The 22,570-nt window shown below is 40.3% G+C and overlaps 3 protein-coding genes across 3 annotated transcripts; all 3 read right to left on the reverse strand.

The window, feature by feature from the left end:
- Positions 1–7,031: 7,031 nt before the first annotated feature.
- LOC118520472 (keratin-associated protein 2-3) lies at positions 7,032–7,421 on the reverse strand. The gene has a single exon (XM_036068534.2). It carries the CDS (start codon positions 7,419–7,421, stop codon positions 7,032–7,034), a length of 390 nt encoding a protein of 129 aa, XP_035924427.1.
- Positions 7,422–11,664: 4,243 nt separating this feature from the next.
- LOC118520471 (keratin-associated protein 2-3) lies at positions 11,665–12,054 on the reverse strand. The gene has a single exon (XM_036068533.2). It carries the CDS (start codon positions 12,052–12,054, stop codon positions 11,665–11,667), a length of 390 nt encoding a protein of 129 aa, XP_035924426.2.
- Positions 12,055–16,722: 4,668 nt separating this feature from the next.
- LOC118520479 (keratin-associated protein 2-3) lies at positions 16,723–17,112 on the reverse strand. The gene has a single exon (XM_036068540.2). The coding sequence runs from the start codon at positions 17,110–17,112 to the stop codon at positions 16,723–16,725; it is 390 nt and encodes a 129-aa protein (XP_035924433.1).
- Between the last annotated feature and the right edge of the window lie 5,458 nt (positions 17,113–22,570).

Consider the following 22,570-nt stretch of genomic DNA (forward strand, 5'->3'; position numbering starts at 1 on the left):
CATTTTTTATATTTGCCTTTCTTGTGTGTATGATAAAGAATTGTGTAACGGGAAATTTTTTCTTAATATACTTGACATGGGCACTATGACTAAGTGACAAGATGGAGGTTTTTCAACCAGCACTGCAGACATAGACAATACATTGATCAGAGGAGGTATGTAGGAGGCTGCACAGCTCTTCTGTGATGACACTGCTTCTTGGGAAGGGTTGTCAGAGGCTCTTGGAGATTTGCATGGGGGAAGAAGTCTCATTACTTTTCAGCTTTTCCCTTCTTATTATTTACCAGATAGGATTTGGGGGGGTCACTTTAGGATCATTCCCATCATTCAAAAGAATGTGCCTCAAGCCCCAGGAGCTAAAGCTCCTCAAATCCCCATGGAATTTTAAACATAATTTCAAAACTTAAAAGGAATGTAAACTGACTGAACATATAGTCATAATTGGGGAAACAGAAGAGGGAGGAATGAAGCGTGGTCTCATCAATGAAGACCTTTGACTCTCTCACATTTCATGTTCTTTCTCTTGTCCATGGACACACATGATTTTTTTCAAAGCAGTAACCAGAGCCAAGATTAAAAACTCATGTATTCTGCTCTTTTTTGTTCTTTTTCTTTTTCCCAGCTTTATTGAGACAAAAGTGATATATAAAATTCTGTAAGCTTAAAGTGTACATTGTGATGATTTGATGCATGTGTATATTGCAAAATGCTTACCATTATAAAGTTAGTCAACACATCCTTCACCCTACCCTACATAATTATGATTTTGTTGTTATTTTTATGGTGAGGAGATTAAAACTTTACTCTCATAACAACTTTCAAATGTACAATATGGTATTGTTAACTGTGGTCACCATGCTGTACATTAGGTCCCTGGATTCATCTTGTAACTGAAAGTTTGTATCATTTGACCAAAATCTACCTATTTCTCCTACCCTCACCCCCTGACAACCACCTTTCTGCTCTCTGTTTCTCTGAATTCGATGTTTTTGATTCCACATGTGAGATCATACATTATTTGCCTTTCTCTGACTTACTCCACTTAGCATAGTGCCCTCAAGGTCCATCCATGTTGTTACAAATGGTGAGGTTTCATTCTTTTTTATGGCTCAGTAATACTTCATTATGTATTTACAAAACACAGTTATTCCAAGACTTCTCTTGGAATATACACACACATCATATATATATGTTATTCATATATATATGCCATATGTGTGTGTGTGTATGCATATATCTCATTTTCTTTATGCATTCATCTATCATTGGACATTTAGATTGCTTCAGTGCCTTGGCTCTTGTGAATAATGCTGTAATGAACGTGGGAGTACAGATACCTCTTTGAGATTGTGATTTTTGTCTCCTTCAGATATATACCCAGAAGTGGGATTGCCTGGGTCGTATGGTAGTTCTATTTTTAATTTTTTGAGGAGTCTCCATACCATTTTCCACAGTAGTTGTACCAGCCTATATTCTCACCAACAGTGCACCAAGGAAGGTTCTCTTTTCTCCACATCCTCACTAGCATTTATTATATCTTATCTTGTTATACTAGTCATTCTAACAGGTGTGAGGTGATATCTCATTGTGGTTTTGATTTGCATTTCCCTGATAATTACTGATATTGGACACCGTGTTGGTCTCTGTATGTCTTCTTTGGGAAAACGTCTATTCAGGTCCTCTGGCCCTTTTTCTTTTCCTTTTGTTTTTTTTATTATGTTCGGTTAGCCAACAGTTTGGTGTAGTGTTCAATGATTCATTAGTTGTTTATAACACCCAGTGCTCATCACAACATGTGCCTTCCTTAATACCCATCACTGGGCTAACCCATCCCCCCACCCACCTCCCCTCTGAAATCCTCAGTTTTTTTTTTCCCCGGAGTCCAGAGTCTCTCATGGTTCGTCTCCCCCTCTGATTTCTCCCCTCTTCATTTTTCCCTTCCTTCCCCTATGGTCCTCCATGCTATTCCTTATGTTCCACATATGAGTGAAACCATATGATAATTGTCTTTCTCTGCTTGACTTATTTCACTTAGCATAATCCCCTCCAGTTCCATCCATGTCAATGCAAATGGTGGGTATTCATCCTTTCTCATGGCTGAGTAATATTCTGCCCATTTTTCAAATTTTTTTGTTTGCTTTGCTTTTTGTTTGTTTTTGCTATTGAGTTGTAGGAGTTCCTTATATATTCCGGATATTAACCCCTTATCAGATATATATTTGGTTTGCAAAAGTTTTCTCCCATTTGGTAGATTACCTTTTCATTTTGTGCATTGTTTCTTTTGCTGTGCAGAAGCTTTTTAGTTTAATGTAGTCCCACTTACTGATTTTTGCTTTTGTTGCTTGTGCTTAGCTCTTTTCAAGGCACATTGTCTCATAATTTTTCATGTTGTTGGGGATTTTCATGATGATCACATTTTATGCAAAGGGGGCCTCTTTGGAAGATACATAAAACCTTAAGTTAACAAGACTAATTACTCTAAACACTTTTGATCCAAAATCATTCCAAAGAGATTTTTTTCCCCCTTGTAAAGATCCACAAAGAGGGTCCATGAGTCTCTCAGTAAGCAGTTCTAGTATTACTCAGTCTAAGATGCTCATCCCTAACCCATATTTAAACTTCATCTCCAGGGACGCCTGGGTGGCTCAGTCAGTTAAGCATCTGCTTTCGGCTCAGGTCATGATCCCAGGGTCCTGGGATTGAGTCCCGCATTGGGCTCCTTGCTCAGCAGGGGGCCTGCTTCTCCCTCTGCCTGCCGCGTCCCGTGCTTGTGCTCTCTCTCCCTCTGACAAATAAATAAAATTAAAAAAAAAAAGCAACTTCATCTCCAGGCAGAGAAAATATGGGTCATATTTCAGTAATTTATGCCACAGAACTCTGTGATTTGACATTGGTGGCAAGCCACACAGCATTTTTTAATGCCACTTATCCTAAAACTAGATAACCTTCACTGAAAACTTGACCACTTACTGGCTGTGTGTGCTTGGGCCATGAGGGCTGATGATAGGACACACCCAGGTTGTTGTGACATTAAATAAGCTATTATTTGTCAAGCACTAAGAACAGTACCTGGCACTTAGCAACTGTTTTGTGTTTACTAAATATATATATATATATATATATTTTTTTCGTGTGGGATTTCATTTTTTGTCAGCTTTACTGAGGCATAATTGACAAAATAAATATATTTTTAAAAGTCATTTTCTGTGGGTGCCTTATAAACTCTAAGTTTTGAATTTAGAATAAAGATGAACATATTTGATATGACAAATGGCCAGCTCTTTGCTAAGTTACCACAGAATATATAGTAAATAAGATTATCCATTGGAGAGTTTCATTAATAGCATGAAATAAAATAAAAATGCCTGGAAGGAAGATATAGAGCTCCATCTTTTTAACACCAATTTTTTGGAAAGGGGAGTTAGGTTATTGTTGTAGAACCTACAAGAAGAATATGTGTCAGAATTGTGGATAGTGACCTGAACCATACTGAGAACCCCACAGTCCATGCAACACAAAGTGAGGTCTCAGAAAAACGTCTGTTAAAAAAAGCCTTAAAACTGATTTAGACAGACTCCTGGTGGTGAGGGGCAACATATTTTGTATTACTAATGCTAGGTCTTTATTTAATGCTAACATTCAACAATAACATCATGAACAAATTTTTTTTTTAAATTTTTTTATTGTTATGTTAATCCCCATACATTACATCATTAGTTTTAGATATAGTGTTCCATGATTCATTGTTTGTGCATAACACCCAGTGCTCCATGCTGAACGTGCCCTCCTCAATACCCATCACCAGGCTAACCCATCCTCCCAACCCCCTCCCCTCTAGAACCCTCAGTTTGTTTTTCAGAGTCCATCGTCTCTCATGGTTCTTCTCCCCCTCCGATTTCCCCCCCTTCATTCTTCCCCTCCTGCTACATTCTTCTTCTTTTTTTCTTTCTTAACATATATTGCATTATTTGTTTCAGAGGTACAGATCTGAGATTCAACAGTCTTGCACAATTCACAGCGCTTACCAGAACACATACCCTCCTCAGTGTCCATCACCCAGTCACCCCATCCCTCCCACCCCACCCCCCACTCCAGCAACCCTCAGTTTGTTTCCTGAGATTAAGAATTCCTCATATCAGTGAGGTCATATGATACATGTCTTTCTCTGTTTGACTTATTTCGCTCAGCATAATACCCTCCAGTTCCATCCACGTCGTTGCAAATGGCAAGATCTCATTCCTTTTGATGGCTGCATAATATTCCATTGTATATATATACCACCTCTTCTTTATCCATTCATCTGTTGATGGACATCTTGGCTCTTTCCACAGTTTGGCTATTGTGGACATTGCTGCTATAAACATCGGGGTGCACGTAGCCTTTCGGGTCCCTACTTTTGTATCTTTGGGGTAAATACCCAGTAGTGCAATTGCTGGATCATATGGTAGCTCTATTTTCAACTTTTTGAGGAACCTCCATACTGTTTTCCAGAGTGGCTGCACCAGCTTGCATTCCCACCAACAGCGTAGGAGGGCTCCCCTTTCTCCGCATCCCCGCCAACATCTGTCATTTCCTGACTTGTTAATTTTAGCCATTCTGACTGGTGTGAGGTGGTATCTCATTGAGGTTTTGATTTGGATTTCCCTGATGCCGAGCGATATTGAACACTTTTTCACATCATGAACAAATTTTAACATGGAAAATATTGTCTTGTGTTCTTAATTCTCAATTGTCTATTCAAATGGACGAAAATAATTATACCTGTTATTTGAAACTGCTAACAATTTTTAAAAATTCTTAATTGGGGGGCGCCTGGGTGGCTCAGTTGGTTAAGCCACTGCCTTCAGCTCAGGTCATGATCCTGGAGTCCCTGGATCGAGTCCCACATCAGGCTCCCTGCTCGGCGGGAAGCCTGCTTCTCCCTCTCCCACTCCCCCTGTTTGTGTTCCCTCTCTCGCTGTGTCTTTCTCTGTCAAATAAATAAATAAAATCTTAAAAAAAAAAAAAAAATTCTTAATTGGGACATATCAAATTGCCACCTTATTTTATGCAGTTGAGATGATCCTGAAGAGTTAAAATACAAATCCGTGTTTAATAATTTAATCAGAGTTTAAAGATATCAGAAAGTCCACCATAAGTGGTATTCTCCTCTATATATAATAAAATACTTCTTACGAGTACAAATAGCTGCTAATTATCTGTTTTAAATCCATTTAGACTCTGATAGGTTTTTAAGAGCAGGGCATAATCATGAGAAAGGTTTAAATATTTTTCCCAAAATAGATACAGGTTTTAGACAGTACATTCCATTAAAAAGAAAATATATGTTCATTTTAAAATTATGTAATTAAGAAAAATATAAAGAAGAAACTGAATATTATCCCCAATTACTCTTAGATTTTGTTGCATAATGTTTTAGATAATTTTTAGGCATAAACACACATAAACAAACAATACATTTTTCCTCACAAAATAGTGAATATTTTACAGCTTATTTATTTGTAACTTAAATATATGACAAGACAATTGCATCATGTTTCCTAGTAGATTTACAATCTTCAACTATTTTTAACTACTTGTGGCATTTCTTTTATATTTATATTGCTTACATTATGTACTATTTGACTTTTTTCTTATTTATACCTCATCTCCCTAAATACATTATAACCTCTTTGAAGCAAGAGCCCTCTTTATTTGTTCATATTTCCTCAGGGTGGTCAACTCAGTGTCTTACTCATAGTAGATGTTCAACAAACAATGTGTAGACTGACAGTGATTAATTTGCTTAGAAAATGCCATTATTGCCCAATTCCTGAGCAAAAAGATGGGCAGCCCTTGAGAGCCAGTGTCAATTCAGTACCCACAAGAGTTGACACTGTGAATAACATTCAAAATAACTACCAGATCTGTAACACATAGAAAGGAATTAGCCGAAGCCACAGTTTTCCTTGGCCACAAAAGACCAAAGAGTTCCTCTGGGCAGAAGAACATGTCTCCTACCATACTGAGAGGAAGTGTTTGACTTAAGGGCTTACTGTCAGGGGCCTTACGGTCTCCTGGGTCTTTTCTTTTTTTTTTTTTTTTAAGATTATTTATTTATTTATTTATTTGACAGAGAGATAGAGAGCACAAGTAGGCAGAGTGGCAGGCAGAGGGAGAGGGAGAAGCAGGCTCTCTGCTGAGCAGGGAGCCCGATGTGGGGCTTGATCCCAGGACCCCAGGATCATGACCTGAGCCGAAGGCAGCTGCTTAACTGACTGAGCCACCCAGGCGCCCCTCTCCTGGGTCTTCTCTGAACATCAGTGATTATAATTATATTAGTAAGAAACTTATTTAATCTTTCATTACTCATTGCTCTTCAGCTTCACAAACGTGTTTGGCCAGATGTTGCCTAAGGTTCTTTCCACCTCTAACATACCAGGTTTTCTAAGCTGTGCTAACAGGTGTCAGGTCAGTGAATGAACCCTCATCCCAGGGTTGTAAGTATCAGCCTAGATGCAGCCTCCTTACCGGGTGTTCTTAAAGGACATTTCTCAGATTTTTGACACGTCTGGATTGTTAGCACACCTGACTCTGTATGTGTGATGAAGATTTAGCCGTGCCCGCCTTTCTCACTTGGTTACTGTGCCTTATAAATTCCCCTTACAAGGATAATAAGGAAACTACCCAGACTTAGGGTATTTTAGAGAACAATTGGAGAGGATTATTCTGCCTCTTGCTTTGAATGTCTCCTGACAAAACAGAGAGACAGAACCTGCTGAAAGAAAGTATCACAAAGACCATGATTTCTATGCTGGAAATACTAAGTTTATTAGAAAACAGAAGACATGATTGAGGAGTTAGACGGGGGTCCTGAGAGGACAGGGTACTCTTCATCAGTAGTCAGTCTGAAAGGGGGGCTCCAGGCCTATTCCGAGCTAGACTGAAGAGATGTGAAACGGGCTTCTCAGAAAAGGCATGCTGTTCTGTCATGAAGAGCAGGATGGATGGACGCCACCATCTACTGGGGACCATCAGTGATGATGTACTTCTCAGCAGCAGGGGGAGGTCCTGCAGGTGGTGCGGCAGGGGGCAGGCTGGCAGCAGGGGGGGCGGCAGCAGGGCGCCTGCACAGAGATGGGCTGGCAGCAGGTGGAGGCCCAGCAGCAGGGGCGGCAGACCACGGCCGTGCAGGACGTGGGGCAGCAGCTGATGGGGCGGCAGCAGCCCTCCTGCAGGGAGCAGGGGTCACAGCAGACAGGGCGGTGGCAGGGCTCACAGATGGGGCGCGTGCAGCGGCAGGTGCAGGTCACGGGGCGGCACACGGTGGTCTGGCAGGACACGGGGCGGCAGCAGCAGGGGTCACGGCAGCAGCAGGGCTGGCAGTAGCCTCCCCCACAGCCCGGGGAGGAGCAGGTGGAGCCGCAGCAGGAGTCGGACATGGTGATGTGTGGGGTTGGTTTGGGTTGGACTGGTGAGAGGATTTGGGTGTTGTCAGGTGTGAATGTCTTTGTCGGGCTCTGGGGCCTTTATATACCCTGGCCGGCTGCTGCTGACCACCAGGACACAAGTCATTTCCTTGTTCATGTTTATTCTTTCTGAAATGGCACTGATACGTTAGCAAGTTCCCTAGACATGTTTTTTTTTTTAGATGCTCAGGTACTCATGAAAGACCATTTGCTTTCCTTATTTAATGAAGACCCATTATATTTTGCTATTTATGGTTCAAATATGAACTTAATGACCCTAACTTCAAAGTTTCCAATTATCTTTATAATTCAGTGATGTTTTTGTCAGTTGATGTTTTGATAGCACAGTGTAGCTGTCATGCTTCCTGGACAAGAGAAGTTCAGGAAAATAATAAGGGACTATTTTAAAAGTCATGGTCTGTCAGTAAAAGAAGTTTTACTGTGTATTTTTTGGAGCTACAGGTATGCATCTTATCATTTTATCATCAGTGGGGTTTTTTCCCCCAATTTTTTTATTTTGGTAAACTACCTTAACCATTTTTAAGTGTACAATTTAGTGGTATGATGTACATTCATATTGTTGTGAACCATCAGCATCATCCATCTCTAGAACTCTTTTTTTAAAAAAAGATTTTATTTAGAGAGAGGGGATGGGTGGGTGGGCAGAGGGAAAGAGAGAATCCCAGGCCAACTTTGTGCTGAATGCAGAGCCTGATGTGGGGCTCGATCTCCTGACCCTGAGATCGTGACCTGAGCTGAAATCAAGAATTAGATGCTCAACTGACTGAGCCACACAGGCACCCGTAGAACTCTTTTCATCTTGCAAAACTGAAATTCTATGCCCATTAAACTACTAACTCCCCATTGAACCCCTCTCCCCAACCCCTGGTAACCACTACTGCACTTTTTTTTTTCTTAATTATCTCCCTCCCCCAATCCCACAAGTATTGGCTCCAACGCTTGGGTGTCATGGGTGTATGACTTTAGGCAAGTCACTGATCTGGTTCCTTATGTACAGAATGTAGAATATAAACTCAGCCTCTGGTAACCCCCCTCTTCTACTCTCTGTTACTGTGAGTTTGGCTTTTTTTTTTTTTTTGGTCTTAGGTATGTGCTCATTATTTTCCATAGTTGTAGCTTTCCAAACCATGGAGAATTTCATTTTTTAATCTTCATGATAGCTAATATCATTTAATTCTAACAACTATATTCTAAATATTGTGCTAAAAGAAATAAATGTATTAATTTATTCTCATAAAATCCTGTGAGGAGGTATTGTATTCCTCATTTTACACATAAGGAACCAGAGAAGTGACTTGCCTAAGGTCATACACCTACTAGGTTGGATCCAGGACTTACTGCAGAAACATCTGTGGGAACTTTATTTGTAAGCCCAAGGAGCTGAAGAATGAAATGTGGTTACCATATTCCCTGTCATTAAGGAATGTCTGTTTTATGTAGGAATTTTAACAGTGAATTTATTTATAAAATAGTTGGTATTTATGAAATGGCTAATTTTTAGAGTTATTTGAAAGGACTCTGTCTTTCCAATATCCTCAGGAATTCAAAGAATTATCTCCCACATAGCTTTCTAAAAATTCCAAAGCATACTCTAAGGAGATAGCATCAAAGTTGGACATAACTAAGTGGTTATGGGGCACTATGAACAAAGCCACTTTTGAGAAGGAAGAATTTACCCTTTAAAGTCCTTCTAGCTGGACTAAGAAACAAAATGACATGAGACAGATTAACTGGAGAAAATAAAATTTAATAGCATACTTATGGGGAATCCACAGGGCCATGGAAATTCCAAAGACAGTGAGGCAACATGATACTTATAGGAGCTAAGGCGAAGGATAGGGGCCTGAGGATACAAAGGGGAGAAAGACCATTAGCAGGAAGGTGAGAGGAGATGTTTGGAAAACAAAGGTTGCCCTATTATGCAGATAAGTGTCTTAGATAAAGAGGAATCTTGTTAATAGGTTTCTTCCTGGTAGATGCAGGTAGTTGAGGGGTAGGTAAAGAGCATTTCCTGAATCTGCTGGCTTTTGATTGCTTTTAACTCAGAAAAATGTTCATGCCAAAGTGGCCCATTTTGGAGCAGCCTGCCCTTAGCCCCTATACCACCATCTAGATGAAGGTTGCAGTCTGCCAGCATAACAGAGCCCCCAGGTAGTGTGATTCCAGCCAAAGGTGGTCTCCAGGCTTGCCTTGTCATACCCTGTGTCTTGTTCCAATGTCTCCCCATGCACTATGCTTGAGCATATTCCTGCTTACAGAGCCAATTGTGATTCTCAGTTGTTTGGGACTGTAGGAAAATCATTTCACTCAGCCATTTTGTAGACTCTGCCTTTGGATTTGCTTGGTTTTGACTTTTTGCTTTACAACTAAGTCTGTTCTAGATCTGTGGTTGAAGGCTGTGGTGCAAGCCTCCTTTTTGATCATTCTGCTTGCATAGTCTCTTGCAGGCTTATCCAGATCCACACCAACCACTGTGGTTGGCCATGGCATGGAGTTACTGCGGAAACAGACACAATCCAATAATAATGATAAGCTTGGGAGTACACAAAGAATTCTGCGTCTGAGAAAATACTGTAAGACAAGGAATTCTCTAGAAGGCTAACAAGGAAAACTCTGAGAGGGGAAAATCGTGTAGTTAGAGAATTTTTTAAATGGTGTTCAAGAACATGTAAAAGTAACTGGACTTGTGAGCCTATCTACCAGTAAACCATTAAACCCTTACTAAAGAGAAAACTCCATTGTGCATGTAAATGTTTTGACTGTAATGGACTTCTTGTTGAGAAGTTTTTACCATATTTCAAGAAAAATACTTTCCTTCATGAGGTGGCTTATTTATTTTATTGTAGGAATGCACATGTCCAGCATGAGGAGAGAATCCGTGAGGGATGGAGATGTTTTTCTCTCTTCCAACCCTGTAGAACTTATCCATTTCCTCATTCAACAAATTATTATATCCTATGTGCCAAATATGGCGCAGATCAGTGGGAATCCAGCAATGAATAAAGTGTCAAGTTCCAGCCCTTCACAAATCTTACCTGGCCTGTCTCCTCTCTCTGGGCCAGTAGATATGCCCAAGCAGACAAGCAACACATTCAAAAAAACTCTTTTAGATCATATGTTGGAAACTCAATGCATATTTCTCAGGAAAACAATAGTGGTTGGTTTCCTGACCAGCCTAAAAGTGTTTCACAACAACAAAAGCATATCCAGCGTGGATTACTGTTTTACTATTTCAACTACATTGACATTGTTTTAATGGTAAAATCCTTTGGAGGTCTAAATCAGAATGGTTCCAGCTGCATATCTTCTTTTCCCAGCAGCACTCACTCTATTAGAATCAGAATTGGCCATAGTGGTGCTGGAGGGGAGCCATGGGAAAGATGGGATAGTGATTCTTCCAGCCTAGGCCTTCAGTGGTTTGGGATTCCCAGGTACCAATTATATTAATCACTGCACAGTTTTCTAAATCAGGGTATAAATGCAGCTCTAACTTAGGCTTCCTCCCCCTTATCACATGTGTGGGGATGATTCATGGGTCAAGTTCACAATTAGAGAAACCTGCTGTAGTCTCTCCATTTCTTCAGCATCCACAAAACCTGTGGCTTGAACTCTGAAGGTGCCTCACATGAGATGTTCTACATTATTTGAACTGCTATTAAAACTACAGACCTGGCACCTGAATTGTTCCTAACACTTAAAAAAATGGCCCTTGAAAAATCCTTCTTTCTTTGTTTTTTTTCTGATTCTGCATACCATACCATAAGCTAAAAATAAGCTTTTGAAGATTAATAAACAGAAACACATTTGCTTCCCAGAAATAAAATTTTTATTATTTTACCATGTGAAACCCGATCATAAATATAATGATACCCTGGAAAAATATCCTGTCTTGTAATAGTAGAGATGTGATAATGAGTCAGTGTGATAGAGCTCCATTGAAGAGGAACTTTGATCTTTGTTCACTCATTTTTTCAAGCCAGGAATTCAAATGATGAAAGTTGGGATGTTTCTAAAGATTGTCAAAGAGGGCCAGGATTAACTGGGTAATTATGTGGGAAAATGAATAGACAGCTACTGTTGAGTTAGTTGTTGAAGAGCATGTAGGTTGCAAAGGAGATATCTCTCATCAGATCCCTTGGGGTGGGAAGAGTTTTTGCATGTTTCTGAACACCTGGAATGTTTCTCAATGGGCTGTTCAGCAGCAGGGGGAGGTCCTGCAGGTGGTGCGGCAGGGGGCAGGCTGGCAGCAGGGGGGGCGGCAGCAGGGCGCCTGCACAGAGATGGGCTGGCAGCAGGTGGAGGCCCAGCAGCAGGGGCGGCAGACCACGGCCGTGCAGGACGTGGGGCAGCAGCTGATGGGGCGGCAGCAGCCCTCCTGCAGGGAGCAGGGGTCACAGCAGACAGGGCGGTGGCAGGGCTCACAGATGGGGCGCGTGCAGCGGCAGGTGCAGGTCACGGGGCGGCACACGGTGGTCTGGCAGGACACGGGGCGGCAGCAGCAGGGGTCACGGCAGCAGCAGGGCTGGCAGTAGCCTCCCCCACAGCCCGGGGAGGAGCAGGTGGAGCCGCAGCAGGAGCCGGACATGGTGATGTGTGGGGTTGGTTTGGGTTGGACTGGTGAGAGGATTTGGGTGTTGTCAGGTGTGAATGTCTTTGTCGGGCTCTGGGGCCTTTATATACCCTGGCCGGCTACTGCTGACCCCCAGGTCACAGGTCATTTCCTGGAGTTGTGGTTGCCTATCGACCTCTAGATTGGTGGATTCAGTTACTGAGGCAGAGATTCCAACATCATGGAAAGATGCTTTCCTTTCTGCCTGTCTGCTTTCTTCCTCATTGAAATGAATACTTGATGATTTATATCATCCAAAAAATTACTCCTGGAATAACCAATCCTTCCAGACCATGTCACATGACAAGTTGAAAGTTTGAAGAAGCCAGTGTTGCCACCATCATACTTTCCTCTTGTTTATCTTATTCACCACCCATGACTAAGTGTGAGACTGTAAGTTTCATGAGGTCACAGGCCTGGTTTCTGATTGACATTGAGATGAAGCAAGAATTTCTGAAAAAACCAAAATGACTCATGGAAGGAGACATGGACTGATTCTGCTATGGGAAGAATGGCCTAATGCTTCTGGAAAACAGAATAGTGCTTTACCTCATTTTTAAGGAAGTAATCACCAGAGGCACTGGAGTGACTCCAGTTGGCCTATAAATCAGAGATACTTCTGGGACTCTTACTGTGTAAATGTCACCATGCTATTTGGGAGTGGAGAGGGAAAGGAAGAAAAGGAAGTTCTAAGTAGTTTCTTATCACACAATAATGACACATGTTGGGATGGCAAGACAAAGGCAGATAAAGCAATGAAAGGAGAAGACTTTTCATGGGAAAACAAGGTCAAACTAAGTGAGGACTTTATTCATATTATGCATTTTGAATGACCCTTCCTGACTATGGTCTTAGAAATAGAATTGAAATTGGGATTGCTCTTTCTTTCCAAGTGTGACCATAAGCACTTGTATTGAGTTCTTCAAAACATATTGAAAATATTTATAAAGGAACCAGTTATCTTTCTGTTGTAGATGGTTTGGTTCATTGGCCAAGGGTTTGATTCCTTTGAAGTGTGAAATTGGCTTGGCAAAAACAGGGGGAACCACATGTACTGACGACTGATAAAATAGCTTTGTCTTTTTAAGCCACAGCTAAGGAAAGTGGGAGTATAGAAAATAAATTTATAGTTGGAAGGTAGGTTAAGGATGACATTGTCCAAGGCTTGCTGATGACTCTCAGACCAAATTTGTCTCCACAAAGTGTTTCATTTGATAGATAATGTTTTATACATTTGTTGGTCTGCCATAATCCTGGTCCTTGAAGGCCTTTGAGTTTGTGACCCATCATAGTCCTTCACAGTTTTTGAGTGTCCTGATTTGTAAAATGATTTCTCTAAAGTCATGCAGATAAAAGGATGGCAAAGTGTTGACAACACTGTGGTCTTCTGTTGACTCTAAACACCGATGAATGACCCCTAGTCTTTTCCAGCTCTGAGTTACTTCAGACTAGTGAACAGGTAGTCCTAGTTATCAAAACTTCTATCCCATCTAGTGAAGTAAAATGGGAACTTGCTTGATTTATGGTTTAGTGTATTGTTTATTTGTCCTAGAATATATACAGCAATTCAAATAGTAAGAATAGAAAGATGTCTGTAAACTCACTGCATTTGTTAAGTAACAAAAAGGACAGAATACTAAGAAATTCTGTGTCCTTAAATCATAGACTGTCAGAAACTTTGCTGTTTTAAGACACATTGGTAAGAATGGAAGATCCCACTATTTCTGGGACAGGATCTTAGTCATCTTAACACAGAGAAGCAGCCTCAATATCCAACCCAAAGGCAGAGTTTCCGATAAGAGGTTTTTAGGTACAACATTCCTCATTTATCTTAATTCTATAGTTTTCAAGAAAGAGGACCTAAGTCCTGTCACAGCCCAGTCCTGATGTTAATTCTTTTGCACAAACCCATTTTGCTTTGAGCCCGTTAAGACACCATTTCGTGTAATTTTACGTAAACTCTACCATTCTTCAAAATTCTATAAAAAAAACTTTGTTGGGTGGGATGCCCCGGTCCTATGCTGTGTAGTCTCCTTTGCTGAAGCACATAAATAAACCTAAGCTTGTTGGACAAGAGATTGTCCCCAGTCTTTACCATGTGGGCTTTTTTAGTCCTATTATTTGAATTCCAGATGTTCTGCAAGAACATAATTACCGGAGTGGGAACAAGTAAATGTTAACCATGGTGGTGAGAAATTGTGGGATTTTTGTGGTTGGACTGAAAAAGTATGCAATGCTGGTGACTTTTTCTGATGGTGAACCATGCCCTCTTCTACATAGTTTCATGAGTTGTGTTTTGTTAGGAACTGGCCACTGGATGTTTGGAATGTTTTTAAATTCTGAAAACAGAATATGCATTCCCTGTTCTCCAAAATGATCTTTGAAATACCCTCCAATCATAAGAGTCAGAGATGGAGATGGGAAAGAGTGAGGGAGAAAGGGCAGGAGGAGGGTAGGGATGACAAAGAGGGATTCAGATTCTTCCTCCGTCACCTAGCAGTTGTGTGGCTTAGAGCTGATACCTGTCCCTCTGCCAGCATGTTTCCTCAGCTATAGAAGGGGAAGAGTCATCTGTCCCTGCTGTTCTTCATAGGCCAGGTTTATCATGAAATCTCTACAACGTGGAAGACAAAAGAAATGGATATCATTCATTGAAAAGAGAATGTTTTAGATGGGAAAAACTCTAGGTGATCAGGGAGTGGGTGGGATTTTTTTTCTGGAATTTAACAAATATCTTTTCTGCCTAGGGGCACCTGGGTGGCTCAGTTACGTGACTTGATCTCAGGGTCATGAGTTCAAGCCCCGTGTTGGGCTCCATGCTGGGTGTGGAGCTTACTTAAAAAAATTTTTGTTTTCAGCCTAAGAAATACCATTTGCCTAAAGCCAGGGAAGACTAACCCAAGTAATCTTTCAGAGTTTCTTACAGTCTGAGTTGTTTAATTCCTTTGGGTGGTTCAGGGTAGAAGGAAAAGTCCATCAGATGCATGTATTATCCCCAGCTCTCCTTGCTCCTGATGCTAAACCCTTATTCTTAAAGCTTGTAATCTAGGGCTCTTTCCTATGGATTAGCTGATCAACTTTTAAAGAGCATTTTCATTCTGAGACAGCCTCAATCTGATGATGAATTTTTTTTTTGCCCTGTTTTCTTATACTTAGGAAATCTTAGGAATATGCTTTGTTACATTAGGAAATCTGTTTCTGCCACTGGATGTGAACTATCTTGAAAAAACAAAAATCCTTCTCCTCAATCTTCTCCCACTCTCAGTGACATAATACGTAATAAATAGCATATCTTTTGAGCCCATTTAATACAGTGATGTTCAAATGTGCAACAAGGAAATCAGTGGATGGTACTGGGTGAATACTGTGTGCCAGGCACTTTACATACATAAGGTCATTTAACTTTCCCAGCAACCTACATTTATGAGGATTAACTTTCCCATTTGGCCCATGAGGAAACCTGAGGGTCAGAGAAGTTAAGTTATACTGATGCTGAAGATTCTGCTTAAAGTAGAATATCTACCTTTTAGAATTCTTGTCATGAAGACAATTACCTTCTCATTTTGTTTGATTCAACAAATAGAGATCAAGTACCAACCATATTCTAAACATTGAGCTCAGTACTGAAAGCCAGAATAAATAAATTGTGGCCCCTTCATTGGAGACAGAGAAATAGATCATCTCAATATTATGCCATATGGGGAAGGAAGTAAGCATAGGATACTATTGGCACATGTTAGGGGCACCTAACCTGCTCTGTGTGTGTGTGTGCATGCATGTGCATCCATGTACACACATGTCCGTGTGTGGGTGTGTATATGTGATGGAGGGGTTAGGACAGGACTACTACAGAAGGCTGAGCTGAATCTTTGAAATGACTCAGTGTTAGGTAGGTGAAGAAAGTGGAGGGAAGGGGTAGGTGGAAAAAAATATTCCAGGCAAATGAAAGAATATGACAGAAGCAAAGACATATGGAACTGCATGGCATGTGCCAGTTACTGTGAGTTTAGTGTTACTTGCAGTGAAACTTAGTGGGGGGTGTTGAGACATGAACCTGGACATGTGGGCAAAGGACAGACCCTGGAGGACCCCATGTGCACAGATTTCCTACCCACGTAAGCAGTCTGAGGACTAGCCTGGCCATCCTGTACCACCTTCTAAGATGCATATCAGGATTCCTAGCACCTCTCCCTTTCCTCTCCTGTCTTCCTCACCTTCTCTGTCTTGTCTTCCTTCTTCCTATTCCTTGTCTGATCATCTGTGTACACTAATAAACATGCACTACTGAATGAATCAGAAAGCAGGGAAGTTTACAGGAAAAATGAGTTTATTGAAAACAAGTGAGCAGCACATTACAAAAGATGGCAGGGAGGGTTTGAGCAGCCCTCAGAGTTCAGGATGGGTTTGCAAAGTCCATTTTGAGGACCTTTGAAGAGAGATTTACCATCCATGGTGTCTTCTGTTGATGGAGACGTAGGAATTTGGCTGAGGGTGGTGATGGACATCTGCTTGTGTATCCAAATGGTAGGATGTAAAAATGACTATTGTCACGTTATGAAAAACATCTATTTTTCTTTCTACTTTCTTGAAATGCAGAATGGGTGCTTAGGCTCCAGTGTGTTGCTCTGTGGGGGTGGTGGGGTCTCAGCAGCAGGGGGAAGTCCTGCAGGTGGTGCGGCAGGGGGCAGGCTGGCAGCAGGGGGGGCGGCAGCAGGGCGCCTGCACAGAGATGGGCTGGCAGCAGGTGGAGGCCCAGCAGCAGGGGCGGCAGACCACGGCCGTGCAGGACGTGGGGCAGCAGCTGATGGGGCGGCAGCAGCCCTCCTGCAGGGAGCAGGGGTCACAGCAGACAGGGCGGTGGCAGGGCTCACAGATGGGGCGCGTGCAGCGGCAGGTGCAGGTCACGGGGCGGCACACGGTGGTCTGGCAGGACACGGGGCGGCAGCAGCAGGGGTCACGGCAGCAGCAGGGCTGGCAGTAGCCTCCCCCACAGCCCGGGGAGGAGCAGGTGGAGCCGCAGCAGGAGTCGGACATGGTGATGTGCGGGGTTGGTTTGGGTTGGACTGGTGAGAGGATTTGGGTGTTGTCAGGTGTGAATGTCTTTGTCGGGCTCTGGGGCCTTTATATACCCTGGCCAGCTGCTGATGACCACCAGGACACATGATTATTTCTTAATCTTCTGGCCAATTAGTGAGGATTTAGCATTGAGTAAATGATGTTTTTTGAATCTTCACCTTATACACATCCATGCACCCAACCACAAACATTCCTTTGTTTTCCATATTGTTTATTCTTACCAAATGTAGACATTAGATTCAATTCTGATGAATTTTCCTTTGAAATATTCCTAACTCATACAAGAGAAAAGAGTATGTTTTCTAAACTAGAATAGCATCTAATCATTCTGCCCTTTAGCCTTGAAGTCAGCATTTTATTGCTGGACTTCAAAGACTCACATAATTACCACCCAAACAGTGACTTCCCTTATTTACACCCGTGCCTCTAACAGTAACAGGTTAATAGCAACACTCTTGTGCCAGCCAGTAGACATCTATCTGCTTCCTAGATGTCTCCTTCCATGACTCACCGAGAGGCAGGTTTGTGGTTTTCAGATGAGGAGGGACTACATGGTATCCTGGACCCTGCCATCCTGGTTTAGTCACTCTTCCCCAGTAGGTCCTGGGCTGTTCTGCCCCATTTACCTGGAATGCCCTCCTCTTCTCGACCAAACTCAACTTCTACCTTTACTGTAAAATTTTCATCAAGGATCTGTTGCAATTTTTATCTTTGTAATTTATTCAGGATTAATCATTGCATGTGTAGATTCTGGGAAGGGGCTGTAGAGAACATATAGGCCTATCCCCTCATCTTACAAGAGAGGTCATGTGGGTTCACCACAGTCACACGATGGGGTCTAGGTCTCCTCCGTCCTCAGTAAGCAGCCTCTACTATGAGGTTTATGTTTATTCGGTAGACCATAGTCTTCAGACAGAGAGAACATTGCAAGTATTCCCCCCATTTTTATATTAAGTCTTTAAGTAAGCATCATTAAAAGTGATAATGGAAAAGAGGTAGGGAAGTGTCTTGTCCCAGTGAGAGATAATCCAAAAGGGCCCCAGGACTTGTTTGCTGGGTCAGATCTGTGCACCAGTGCAGAGGTTTCTCTCTGAGAAGCGATCAACAGATCTTGGCTTATTGGTGGGTGGGTGTGTGGGGTTTGCTTGTTCCGGGATGTTCAAAGTGTAGTCTGATTCCCTCTGGTAACACATTGTGGCACTATGAGATAATGCGCTTATCTAATTCCTTTTACTGTTTTTTAATTATACTTCACCCCATACCTTACCCTTTGTGATGAGTTCCATAAATTTACTTCTTATTTATGAAGTAGTGATGTACTTTTCCTTTGGATTTGAGGGGGAAAAGAAAAGAATCCTGTTCCATTAACCCCACTTACTTTCTGTGAGCATTAAATGAAAGAAAGGACCAGGAGCTTGCAAACCACCAATCAAATGTCCTAAAGTTACTACCTTGAGCTTAAGGGGAGTGGCTTTTTATTGTTTTCAAAAGGGGATTAGTTTATTTTTGCTTCAGTGATATCATGGAAGATATCATGGATGTGAATTATATTAAATTCATTCTCTAAATCTCTTCACCCCAAGATTCTTTCTTGGCTCCTTTACAATATTAGTTGATTTTTAGTGTGCAGGTGCAGACTAAGTAATTCTCTGAGATAATGTGGCTAGAATTACGTGCAAGCTAGTTTCTTGTTGCCACCATGGTTGATTTAGTCAGCTGTAATGCATAACAAGCAACCAAAAACTCTCAGCATATAGAATAACAAGTATTTATTTCTTGGTCACATGTCTGCAGGTCAGTTGGGTTTTGGCTGATTAAGGCTGGTCTTGGCTTCTGACAGTGGGTTGGTTTGGGACTTCCTTCTGAATTAGAGTTGCCAGATTTAGCAAATAAATATACAGGTGCCAAGTTAAAATTTGATTTCAGATGAACAAATAAATCTTTAGTATAAGTTTGTCTGAGTATGCATGGGGCATACTTACATTAAAAATTTGTTATTTATCTGAAATTAAAATTTAATGAAGTTGGCAACCCTGGTTCTGATGGTATAAGCACACGGGAGCAAGGCAGTCATGCGGACATATTTAAAGTCTTTGGGTGGATCATGTCCTCTAACATCCCACTGGCTAAAGCAAGTCACATGGTGAAGTCCAAGTCACAGGGTGGGAGACTGGGAGAGGATACTTCTCCTAAAAGGAGTAACATTATGTAGTAAACATTAAGAAGAATAATCTAATCTACCAGAGCAATGAGTCAATTATTTTAGGAATCTTTGTTGTGAAGCTTGGACAAAGACTTTTAGAAAGTCAAATTAGATGTTCACTGCATTTCCATTCATTTGGGTAACTTTTATTTCTCTTCCTCCTCCTCAGTGGTCAACCAGGAAATGTCATTGATTTAAAAAGGGACTTCCTGATCTACACATTTAGAGCAATCCTTATCAAAATACCAACAGCATTTTTTACAGAACTAGAACAAACAATCCCAAAATTTGTATGGAACCACGAAAGACCCCAAATAGCCAAAGCAATCTTGAAAAAGAAAAGCAAAGCTGGAGACATCACAATTCCAGACTTCAAATTATAGTGCAAAGCTATAGTAATCAAAACACTGTGGTACTGGCACAAAATAGACACATAGGTCAATGGAACAGACCAGAAAATCCAGAAATGAACCCACAACTATATGGTCGATTAATAATTAATATTCAACAGAGCAGGAAAGAATATCCAACGGGAGAAGGACAGTCTCTACAACAAATGGTGTTGGGAAAATTGGACAGCAACATGCAGAAGAATGAAACTAGGTCACTTTCTTACACCATACACAAAAACAAATTCAAAATGGATATGAGACCTAAAACCATAAAAATCCTAGAAGACAGCACAGGCAGTAATGTCTCTGACATTTGCCATAGCAAATTTTTTCTAGATATGTCTCCTGAGGCAAGGGCAATAAAGCAAAAATAATCTATCAGGACTACATCAAAATGAAAAGTGTCTGCACAGCCAAGAAAACAGTGGACAAAACTAAAATTAGGCAGCCTATGGGATGGGAGAAGATATATGTCTGATAGGGAAAAATCCCTTCTACTTACCTTTTCAGCATTTCTTTGGCTAATCTTGGACCTTTTCTTTTCTATATGCATTTAAAAACAGTTAATCATACTCTATTAAAAAATCTCATTAGAATTTTGATCAGAATGGCATTAAATTTATTGATTCAACTAGGAAGAATTGACATATATGTGATATTAAATCTTCCCAGTAATAAACCTGACATTAACTGTTCATTTACATACAGATTTCCAAAGAGTATTTTGAACTTTTCTTCATAAACATTGCACAGTTTTGTTAGACTTATTTTGAAGCAGTTTATAATATTTGTAGCTATTGTGAATGAAATCTTCCTTCCTATTAAATTAGAATTACTAATTGACTCTTGCAAGTTATAAGAATGTTATTTTTTTTTTTTTTTTTTTGTCAGTACTCTATATAGTGATTTCTCTAAACTCTCTTTTTAGCACAAGTTTGTGGGTTTTCTTGGATTTCCTATGTTGACAACAGTATTGTCCACAAATATCAGCTTTTTTTTTTTGGTAACACTTTTTTTCTTATCAGATTGCATTGGTGAGGATCTCAAATACAACAATGAATGATGAGTGATATGCGTTATCCTTGCCTTATTCTAAACTTTAGTAGGAATACTTGTTATTTGTTAACTATTATGTTTGCTATGAAGTTTTGATAAATAGCATTCATTAGGATAAAAATGTCCTCTTTTAGCCCTATTTTACTTAGAGTGTTTTAAATAGTAAATGGCTGTTGTGATGGCCAATTTTATGTGTCAACTTGACTGGGCCATAGGATGCCCAGACATTTGGACAAACATTATTCTGGGTATGTCTGTGAAAGTGTTTCTGAGTAAGATTAATATTCAAATCAGTAGACTGAATAAAGCAGATTGCCCTCCTCTCCAATGTGGGTAGACCTCATCCAATCAACTGAAGGTCTGAATAGAACAAAACTGCTAATGTCCCCTCACTTTGACTAAAAAGGAGCTCCTCATGTCTGACTCCCTTGATATCAGTCTTTTCCTGAAACATTGACTCTTCTTGGGTCTTGAGCCTGCTGGCTTTTGATTTGGAATTTACACCATCAGATCTTCTGGGTCTCCAGCTTATTGAATGCAGATCTTAGGATTTCTCAAATTCTGTAATCACATAAACCAATTCCCTAAAATAAATACCTCTCTCTCTCTATATATATATATATGTATGATTCTGTATATGTGTGTGTGTGTTTATGTATATGAATGTGCATCTATATCTATATCTGTCTCCTATTGGTTCTGTTTCTCTGGAGAACCCTAATACATTTATATATTATTGAATTATTTTCCCATTATTGAATTTCCCATGTTTTTGAATTTTGCCATATTATTGAATTATTGATATAATCCTGAAGTTTTTCCTCTTTAATATAGTAGTATCAACAAGCCTATTTAAATATTGTCTAATTTTGAAGCATTCCTGAATGTCTAGGACAAACTCTATTTGGTTATGATGTGTTACTCCTTTTATATATTGCTAAATTTCACTTGTATTTATGGGAATTTTGCATCTATAATCTTCAATAATATAGGCCTATAATTTTCCTTTATCACATTGTTCTTGTATTTTTTTTTTTTTTTAAAGATTTTATTTATTTATTTGAGAGAGAGAGAATGAGAGAGAGCACATGAGAGCGGGGAGGGTCAGAGGGAGAAGCAGACTCCCTGCCGAGCAGGGAGCCCGATGCGGGACTCAATCCAGGGACTCCAGGATCATGACCTGAGCTGAAGGCAGTCGCTTAATCAACTGAGCCACCCAGGCGCCCTGTTCTTGTATGTTTTTAATATTGTTTTACTAAAAATGAATTGGGAAGATTTTACTTCTGTTCTTTTTCTTAGTTGGAGTGGGAGAGAACTTTAAGGTTTAGTAAACTTATAAATCAACATGGGTCTGGCTTTTTAGTATCAATATATGTAGAGGATGGATTTTGGATCATAGGTATAGTTTCTTTAATGGTTATTGGCTTATTTATGTTTTGTATATCTTCTAGAATTAATTTTACTAATTTATATTTTTCTAGACATAGTCAATTCAATTGTAATTTTCAAACATATTGGTATAAACTTATATGTAATGTTCTGATATGTTTTTTAAAAGTTTCTACTCTTTTGGGAGCTGATTATTTCCCTTTTCAAACATAATGTTATTTGTCAGTCTTTCAGTCATCATCTTTCTCCCTTTCTCTCTCTTTGATCAGTTTTACCAGACCTTTTCTACTTCATTAGTTTTTTATCTTTGTTTATATAATTAATTTTATTAAACTTTTCATTTGTTATTGTATTTATGTAATTTTACTAAGCTTTT

The sequence above is a fragment of the Halichoerus grypus genome, chromosome 2 (assembly GCF_964656455.1).
Source record: "Halichoerus grypus chromosome 2, mHalGry1.hap1.1, whole genome shotgun sequence".
In the NCBI taxonomy this organism is placed as follows: Eukaryota; Metazoa; Chordata; class Mammalia; order Carnivora; family Phocidae; genus Halichoerus; species Halichoerus grypus.

Excerpts from the sequence above, each read along its gene's own strand:
- LOC118520472 (XM_036068534.2), bottom strand. The coding sequence starts at position 7,421 with ATGTCCGACTCCTGCTGCGGCTCCACCTGCTCCTCCCCGGGCTGTGGG.
- LOC118520471 (XM_036068533.2), bottom strand. The coding sequence starts at position 12,054 with ATGTCCGGCTCCTGCTGCGGCTCCACCTGCTCCTCCCCGGGCTGTGGG.
- LOC118520479 (XM_036068540.2), bottom strand. The coding sequence starts at position 17,112 with ATGTCCGACTCCTGCTGCGGCTCCACCTGCTCCTCCCCGGGCTGTGGG.